The following is a 10,000-nucleotide window of genomic DNA, read 5'->3' as shown; positions in this document are numbered from 1 at the left end:
AGACTGTCAGACCCAGGTACACTCAGAGTTTTCACAGGTCTGATTACATTTCAGGTCTGATTACGTGTTAATCGGATTACTGATGTGTTCTGATGGTTTACTGTAGGTTACAGAGGTTGTCTCTTTGTAGAATGGAGTGACTGGCTAGCGGATGGTTAGGGAGATAGTCTCTCTGCAGGTTGAAGTGATAGTCTCTCTGCAGGTTGTAGTAAATGTCTCTCTGCAGGTTGTAGTGACTGTGTCTCTGCAGGTTGTAGTGATTGTCTCTCTGCAGGTTGTAGAGATTGTCTCTCTGCAGGTTGTAGAGATTGTCTCTCAGCAGGTTGAGATGGTTGTGTCTCTGTAAATTGTGGTGATTGTCTATCTGCCGGAATGGCCAGTTCTCTCTCTGTGGGTTGAGACTGCTCTCTCTCTGTGGGTTGAGACTGCTCTCTCTCTGTGGGTTGAGACTGCTCTCTCTCTCCAGGTTGAGACTGCTCTCTCTCTGTGGGTTGAGACTGCTCTGTCTCTGCGGGTTGAGACTGCCCTCTTTCTGCGAGTTGAGACTGCTCTCTCTCTGCGGGTTGAGACTGCGCTCTTTCTGCGGGTTGAGACTGCTCTCTCTCTGTGGGTTGAAACTGCTCTCTCTCTGTGGGTTGGGACTGCTCTCTCTCAGGTTGATGCTCCTCAGATGAGTGTTGACTTAATCCACCAAACTCATATGGTCTTTCAACCACTTGGAGTATTTGATCAAAGCTGTCCAGAACTGAGACCAGAACGGACTCGGCGCCTTGAAACATGACCATTCCACTATTATAAACATTTACAGTCAGGGTCCCTGCCTGGACATTTACCTTGATCTGTCTTCCCTTTTCTAAAGGATTCTGGGTGCTATTCACATAGTACACACAGATCGCGTTGTGCCAGGCGTCCGTGCGGTGTGTATATAGTAGGAGATTTGTAACAATTGCATTCTCTCCTTGCTTGGAATCTGCGATGAGTTTTTCAGGATTCCTTGTTAGGTACGTTTGTTTGGGTATTTTGTTTCCCTCATCATCCAGGTAGTCGATTATATGTTCACGGAGTCTTCTCCTGTTTTCCTGAGACTTTGCCATAGCTCGTGTGTGATTATTCATAAAATGATTAGATAGATCAACACATTAACAGAAGCACTAATGTTCCAGAGACTTAAATATTGAACAGCAAATCTTTTCAGTAGTCTGTAGAGATCGATGTTCTTACCTTAGTCTTCCAGCGCAGCACAGTTTTCCGTTTTTTGCTCTCAGCTAGTAGTTTCGTTTTCGGAATACAGTCAGATAAGTTATTTCCAAATTTCGCAGTTCCCCATTTAGGAAGGATGTAGACCGTGCTTGATTGTCCAAAGGTTGTTTTATTCACTTTTGTAAGTCGCTCTGGATAAGAGCGTCTGCTAAATGCCGTAAATGTAAATGTAAAATTCAAAAATACGGATTGAAGAGCCAAGCCAAGTATTTCGCTACGAGCAGCATTTCTCTGTGTCACACACACTCTCACACACGCACACACACACCCAGAACAAACTTCCTTTTAGAATCACATACTGATGTCACCACCCGCTAGTTCAGACAAGCAGTCATGGCAGATAGATAAACAGGCGGATAAACAGGCAGGTAAACCGATCACAAAGTTGTTACCAAGAAACCATATTTATTTTAATGCTAATCATCCTAGTATGCTAATATATTCTAATACACTAGTCATGTGCTATTACCACCATTTATTGTTAGGCAGCCACTCAATGAGCCTGTTATTACTGTGAGTACATTCATTAATGACATGAATTAAACAGTGGGGCCAGGAACAGGCAGAGCTGACTGTAGACAACAGTCAGTAGACCACAGAGAGTCCTGGAAATCAACCATCAGTAGCAGGCGATAAAGGGTCACTGCAGGAATATCCACAACCATGAACTAGGAACTGAACCAGTGCCTGGACAAGCAGGGCCATGTCACATGACCGCCTAGCCAACACAACCCATCTAGTGGGTGTGACGCTGAAAGCACAGTCAGACGCTTGCGGATAAAAGGCAGGAGTTTTATTACATTATTATAATCCGGATCCGTGGTGGTTAAACTAGCCAGGGTCAGAACCAGACTGATACAGTCCAGGGTAATCGCAGTCATAGAGGTAAACAGTCCGAGACCAAAGCAGTAACACAGGCAAGCAAATCCAACAAGGGGCAGGCAAAAATCGTAGTCAAGAGAAACGGGAAAAGCAGGTCAAACACACAGGAGGTCAGAAACATGAATGGTGTGTTCAGTCTTAAGATGGCTTATATACAGCAGGTGAAATAAGTATTGAACATGTCACCAATTTTCTAAGTAAATATATTTCTAAAGGTGCTGTTGACATGAAATTCAACAACCCATCCAGTCCACACATGCAAAGAAATCAAGCCATAGATGTCCATAAATTAAGTTGTGTGTAATAATGAGAAATGACACAGGAAAAAGTATTGAACCCATGAAGAAAGAGGTGCAAAAAGCCTTGGAATGACACCAGCTGAACTCTATCAGTAATTAGAAAGCAATCCTGCCACTTGGTGCAAAGTAATATCAGATGGTTCAACTGATGGCCTGTAAAAAGGTGTCTCATTACTAAGGAGCCACACAAGAACCATCTCATGATGGGTAAAACCTGTGAGCTCTCTCATGACCTTCACAACCTTATTGTTGCAAAACATACTGATGGCATTTGGTTACAGAAGAATATCTAAACTACTGAAGGTTCCAGTGAGCACTGCTGGGGCCATAATCTGGAAGTGGAAAGAACATAATTTCACCAGAAACTTTGCCACGATCAAGTGCTCTCTGCAAGACTTCAGACAGATGAGTGAAAAGAATCATCAGAGGAGTTGTCCAAGAACCAAGGACCACCCGTGGAGAGCTACAGAAAGACCTGGAATCAGCAGGCACAATTGTTTCAAAGAAAACAATAAGTAATGCACTCAACCTCCCTGGCCTGTTTGCACGCTCACCACGCAAGACTCCATTGCATGTTGAAGCGCGTTTAAAGTTTGCTCAACAACATTTAGACAAGCATGTGAAATACTGGGAGAATATAGTCTGGTCAGATGAGACCAAAATTGAACTCTTTGGATGCCATAATACACACCATGTTTGGAGGTCAAAAGGCACTGCATATCACCCCAAAAGCGCCATACCAACAGTGAAGTTCGTGGGTGGGAACATCCTGGTGTGGGGCTGTTTTTCAGCATATGGAACTGGCACGCTTCATATATCTGAAGGAAGGATGAATGGACAAACGTACTGAGACATTCTTGATAAAAATCTGCTGCCATCTACCAGGATGATGAAGCTGAAACGAGGGTGGACATTTCAGCAAGACAATGATCCCAAACACACAGCCATGGAAACTCTCAATTGGTTTCAGAGAAAGAACTATAAAGCTGCTAGAATGGCCCAGCCAATCACCTGACCTGAACCCAACTGAACATCTACGGAAGGAACTAAAGCTCAGAGTTCATAGAAGGAGCCGACAGAAGCTTCAGGATTTGAAGTGTGTTTGTGTGGAAGAATGGGCCAAAAATCACACCTGAGCAATGCATGCGACTAGTTTCTCCACACAGGAGACGTCTTGAAGCTGCCGTCACCAACAAAGGCTTTTGTACGAAGTATTAAATACATTTCAGTAAGTGTGTTCAATACTTTTTCCTGTGTCATTTCTCATTATTACACACAACTTAATTTATGGACATCTGTGGTTTGATTTCTTTGCATGTGTGGACTGGATGGGTTGTTGAATTTCATGTCAACAGCACCTTTAGAAATATATTTACTTAGAAAATTGGTGACATGTTCAATACTTATTTCACCTGCTGTACATGAAAAAACAGGTGAACTAATAAGCAAGTAATGAGGATCTGGTGAACTGTCAATGATTAGATGAGCCTCTCTCCTGGAGACTAACTCCATGATGGGTAGTGTAGTTTGAAGGAGTGTTGGGCAGTGTGACAATAGGTTTAACTAGTGACATGGGAATGGTTTTGAAAACACTACGGTGATGATGACATCATAGTGGCTAGCTTTAATAGAAAGGTAATACAGTGACTAGTACGAAGGTCAGGCCATTTCACCACTGAGGCAGGTCCAGTTAACAAACGGATTAGTGAAGTATTCCCAGTGGTTACACTAGCACTCGTCTTTATCGTGACGGGTCTAATCTCAAAGGTCAGTCAATTCCACAGTGTGCTCTGTTGAGGAACTCGGACAGGCATTGGCAGCAATGTGGAAATCTGAAAACAACCAGGTACGCACTTTTCAACCTCACTGCACAGTTCAATCAGACCCTCATCAGGGACATCAAATGAGGAGTTGAGAGGTTTGCTAAAGCCCGAGTGAAACTGAAGCTCTGTGTTGAAGGTATAACAGACAAAACAACCCTTTTCCACCAGGGAATCTTTTAGTAGCCTACAGTCTAAAGACACAGCAAATTTGAACTTTTTTACCATATACAGCTGAGTCAAGATTCCTTACTGAATTGTTACTGGAGTTGCAACTAGTGCTAGCCAGCTGACCAACCGTGACAGGTGTCATGGAACAAAATGGGAATGAGAGTAATTTGGGTTTGGGTAGTTTTGATTTACTGTTCTACATCTCCTCCTAACTGTGGGCGATAAGCTGTGTTTTAGACTAATACCTAGAGGCAAAGGAGAGTTCTCCAATTAGCTGACTCACAAACACTGTCAGAGTGCAGCTTTGTGGGAATGCCACACCTTGGAATCTGGGAACAAAGAACTAAGACTAGGAAGCTTTTTGACTTTCCACCTGGTGTGCTGTCCATAAACTCCATCACCAAATGCTGGAAAGGCGTTGGTATGCGTGTGGGTGGGTGACGAGCCGTTGGCACCGGCATTCCAGGGGAGATATTGGGATGCAAATGGACAAAGCACCTGCAACGAGAATCTTGAGCACATCAGCAGCACAGTATTAAACCACTAAACCATTAAACCACTAAACCATTAAACCACTAAACCACTAAGGGCTTAATCGTTACCCAGCATGTTGGCGGCGTTGTCATTTTTGTTACTTTGGTGAAACAATATTTGGGTGAAAGAGGAAGTTCAAGTAATGCTTTTAAGTTTTCATCCAGACTCCATCTGTATCCGGATTACTGGGATTTTTCCATTTCCTTACTTTGCTGGGAACCACCCCAAAAGGTAACTGCCAGTCTCACTCTGAACTACAGCCCACATTGACACAGTGTTTGGTCAGTAAATCTGGCCAACATTAAGGTCTCATGGATTCTTCAGCATTGGTAGTAAAGTCTCTTCAAATGTTGTCTAAGAAAAACACATTCAGGAATCTCGAGCAACAGTCATACTGTTCGGAGTGTGAATACAGAGCCCTAACACGCCATCATAGGCCAAACCTACACAGCAGCCGTTTTTAAGTTATATGGTTATTTGTAAGTGGTTTGTTTGATGGTAATCAAAACCAGAGTTTCTTAATGAAGTGTAACATTTTTCAGCTAACATATAAAACATATTTTGACAGCTAATACACTATGACCACATCAAATTATATCAGCTGATATTATTGGTTATCAAATTTTTTCGTCTCTTTAACACAATCATAAATATGACTAACAGAATAGTTTTATTTTGGTCAGATTCTTCATTCAGCAATAACTGCTATTGCACAAGCCCACACCTAAACCCACACAGTCCTTCACCGTGAGATGCTGGCACTCTTCACTCAGAATAGCCCTGAGCTCTTTAAAAAAACCTCAGGGAGGTGGACAGTCTAACTACTCCGCTAAAAACTACTCACCCCTAATGTAACTATTGTTTTAAAGACTAGTGCACCTTGGGCCTAGTTAGCTGGCCAAAGGGTTAATGAAGATTCATCAGTCCATGTGACTCTCCTCCCATGCTCAAGAGGTCCAGATCTTGATTACTTGAACAGAAAGGAATTGTGTTTTTATTTTCGTTTATCAGTTCTGATACCTTTCTGTTGTTTTGGGGATCCCTTAGTTTAACTGTGAGATCTGAGAGCAAGTCCAGAAACTGATGGGTGAGATCATCTCATAGCCTTTATTGGACTTTTATTCCAAAGTTTTTTAGCCCCCAAAGAGGGATTCTCTGTTTTGTTTACATAAATCATCATTTATTCACAAAACAGCGGCATCTGGGGGTTTTACCCCTCAAAATCAAACAGGCGTTAGAACAGGGCATTAGAATGGGGCATTAGAACAGGACGTTAGAAACGGCATTAGAACAGGGCATCAATGTCCGGTCCTGGAGGACCAGAGTCTAGTAAAGCTTAGCAACTGACACACTTACTAACCCTGGTCATTGACTGATGAGCTGAACCAGGCGTGTTTAACTAAAACGAGTCAAACCGTGTCATTCTGATGGCCCTGACGTGTTCATTGACATAAATATTTAGTTTTGAAACATAGACTAAGGATTGGAGCATGCTATGGGCTTTTGCTGATAACCCCTTGTGTGGTGCTCTTTGTAAAATGGTTTGGAGAAATACACTTAAAGTTTTACAAATGTTCATGATGATTTTAGAAATGTACGAAAGTGAAAGAAGTAAAACTCATTCCAGTATCTAACTGAAGAGAAAAGGTCTATAATTAGACATGTCTGTCAGGTTACACAGCCTAATGACGGCACTGACATTTGGGACACGTCATATGCACTATGTGTCTCTCTGTTTCTCTACAGACATGTAAAGTGTGTGGTGGTGTGTACTTGTGATCCATCCCCAACACTTTAGTTAGTGTCAACACAACAGTCGGCTTTTAGTAACATATAACGCCATCTTAAACCAGAGTGTGTGAGAGACTAAGACCGAGAGAGAGAGAGAGAGAGAGAGAGAGAGAGAGAGAGAGAGAGACAGAGAGAGGGAGAGAGAGAGGGAGGGAGAGAGACACAGAGAAAGAGAGAGAGAGAGGAAGACAGAGAGAGAGAGGAAGACAGAGAGAGAGAGAGAGAGAGAGGAAGACAGAGAGAGAGAGAGAGAGAGAGAGAGGAAGACAGAGAGAGAGAGGAAGACAGAGAGAGAGACAGAGAGAGAGAGAGGAAGACAGAGAGAGAGACAGAGAGAGACAGAGAGAGAGAGAGAGGGAGGGAGGGAGCTCTGCTAGGTCATCTAGCCTACTGTAGTCCACTGATCAAGAATAGTCTGGACACTTCACTAGATAATGTCATAATACAATAAGTAATAGCATATTAGCAATTCATGGAGTAAACACAGAATATGAAGCAGTACCTGATTCATGCTCATTTGTTTATGTTAAAGCACCTCTTCATGAGGCTACAGTGGCCAGTTACAACAGTCTCCACATGCACAGTGACTGTGCATTTTAAAACAATGCTTTTCACCTTTAACACGCGCCCAGAATATTTTTAGCCATGGCTTGAGATCGGATGTGAGCTGTCTAAGAGATTTAATTGTGTTTGGCGGCGTGGGGTAAAAAGAGACGCGAGAAGGTCCAGTTTCCTGAGCGGAGGAGACGAAGTCGTTGCGGTTGGTCTGGGTCAAGGTTGCACATCTGACCGCTCTGCCCAGACACATTGGGGCAGGTATAGATTGTTTTTATTTTACCAAGTCCAAGCGAGAAGGCATGATAATATTAAAACAGATCCATATTTAACAGTGCAAATCAATCAAACTACTTTAGTCAATGTTACATATATAATACAATAGTGTATCAGCTCATGTTCCAGATCAGGTTATAACAGAGCGGTGTAAGAACACGCTGACGTTTACAGGATGACGTTCTTTACAGGATGACGTTTACAGGATGCCGTTTACGCCGGCATGTTTGAAGGCTTTAGGGGAGTTGATCTAAAAGATGGGTAGGGTCAGTGCTAAGGACGAGAAGCTAACAAGCCTCGCCGATTTTTAAAATACTAAACATGCTTTAAAATACCTACGAAGACCACTAAGGAGTGGAAGAGCGAGACAGAAGACCAAAGCATGCGGAGGAACACTCTCAGCCAATGACAGACCGAGGCACACTCTCAGCCAATGACAGGCAGAGGAACACTCTCAGCCAATGAGGACTCTGCTGTATGGTGTTTGTAATGCTTCCCACAGAAGTGCTCAGTTTCATTTCATGCCTGAAGTGTATTTCCGTCCCCCGCTTACTTTGGCTGGAGGTTCCTGCTCCTCGGATGCTGCTGCCAGCAGTCTCCTCTGAGGAGTGGGGAAGGCAGCGTCAGGAACCAGGCCCTGGGCCAGGAGAAGGCCGCCCACATCAGGAAGCTGCCCGCCGGCCTGGAAGCGCTCTGGGCCAGAAGCCGTCCAGATGAACTCAGCTCCTCCGCCCTCTTGCTGTGCTGGGCGTCTAGAAGCTCTCGCCCTACAGCTTTCTGGAGCACAGTCAGGCTGCCTGGGAGAAAGCCAAGAGGAGAACTTCTGAGAGGGCCAGAGATGTGCTTCTTATAGATCTAGAGGAGAGGAGAGGAGAGGAGAGGAGAGGAAAGGAGAGGAGAGGAGAGGAAAGGAGAGGAGAGGAGAGGAGAGGAAAGGAGAGGAGAGGAGGAGAAGAGATGCTTAACCAAGCCATGAGGAGAGAAAGTGTGAGAAAGAGGGAGAGGGATAGAGAGAATGGGAGAGAGGGAGTTGGGTAGAGTGAGATATAGTGAGAAGGAGAGAGTGAGAATGAGCAAGAGATTGAATGTTGGAGTGAGAGTGAGCAAGAGTGAGATATATTATTATCCTGTTGTGTATGTAGCATTACCATGGCGATAAGAGAAGGCACTTATTTACCATGGCGATGGGAGAAAGCACTTAATTACCCTGGCGATAGGAGAAAGCACTTAATTACCATGGCGATAGGAGAAAGCACTTAATTCAGTTATATTTACATGTAAGGGATTTGAACCTTCAACAACAATCACACTGTGGATAAAAGTGTCAGCTAAATTCCATAAATGTGGATGTGTGAAGTCTGCAGTACTGTGTGTGAGGTGTGTGAGGTGCAAACATGTTCTGTTGTCCTCTCAAAGTCAACTGGATCTGTTAAACCCTGAAATAATCTGCTACACCCTGAAAGAAAAATCCTTTGACAGATGATTGCAGTAATATAAAGGAAAGCAGGAGTTATGGGTGCTGTTTTAATCTTTAAAGATCTGCTCCTTTCTCAGAGCAGTGACCCTTTGACCTGTGACAGCCTGCCCTCTGCCCTTTCCAGGTGACGGAGGTGTGTGGTGCTAAGCGCCTGGGCTACTTCGCTAGTGGTCAGTTCTATGTAGCGCTGAAGCTGCTCTCTGCAGCCCAGGCTGGCCTTCCCGTGTGTCTGGACAGCACCTCGGGCGGTAAGTGACTCATCTGTGGGGAGAGCGTTCAGCCTGGTCGGGGCCTTGGGCGGCGCTTCGGACGGGCGGGTTTTGTGGAGTCAAACTACAGTGTGACGACTGCAGAAAGCCACTAATCAGGGCTGGGTGATATTAGACATATCAGACATATCAACATATCAGACACATCAACATATCAGACATATCAGACACATCAACATATCAGACATATCAGACACATCAACATATCAACATATCAGACACATCAACATATAAACATATCAGACACATCAACATATCAGACACATCAGCATATCAACATATCAACATATCAGACATATCAGACACATCAACATATCAGACATATCAGACACATCATATCAGACATATCAACATATCAGACATATCAACATATCAGACACATCAACATATCAGACACATCAGCATATCAACATATCAACATATCAGACATATCAGACACATCAACATATCAGACATATCAGACACATCAACATATCAACATATCAGACACATCAACATATAAACATATCAGACACATCAACATATCAGACACATCAGCATATCAACATATCAACATATCAGACATATCAGACACATCAACATATCAGACATATCAGACACATCAACATATCAACATATCAGACACATCAACATATCAGACATATCAAACACATCATATCAGACATA

The 10,000-nt window shown here is 43.5% G+C and overlaps 1 protein-coding gene across 2 annotated transcripts in view; it reads left to right on the top strand.

Annotated features, from left to right (window-relative positions):
- Positions 1 to 10,000, top strand: part of reps2 (RALBP1 associated Eps domain containing 2) — a 33,424-nt gene that overhangs the window by 5,287 nt on the left and 18,137 nt on the right. For both annotated transcript variants that reach the window (XR_014119082.1, XM_035521182.2), the window contains exon 2: positions 9,190 to 9,313. Coding sequence is in view for 1 of the 2 variants with exons in the window: in XM_035521182.2 (XP_035377075.2) it covers positions 9,190 to 9,313 (124 nt within the window). In the remaining variant the exon portion in view is untranslated. The remainder of the gene's footprint in view (positions 1 to 9,189; positions 9,314 to 10,000) is intronic.

Source organism: Electrophorus electricus, chromosome 21 (assembly GCF_041902795.1).
Source record: "Electrophorus electricus isolate QZ-2024a chromosome 21, ASM4190279v1, whole genome shotgun sequence".
NCBI lineage: Eukaryota > Metazoa > Chordata > Actinopteri > Gymnotiformes > Gymnotidae > Electrophorus > Electrophorus electricus.
This window is presented reverse-complemented; position numbering and strand designations above follow the sequence as displayed.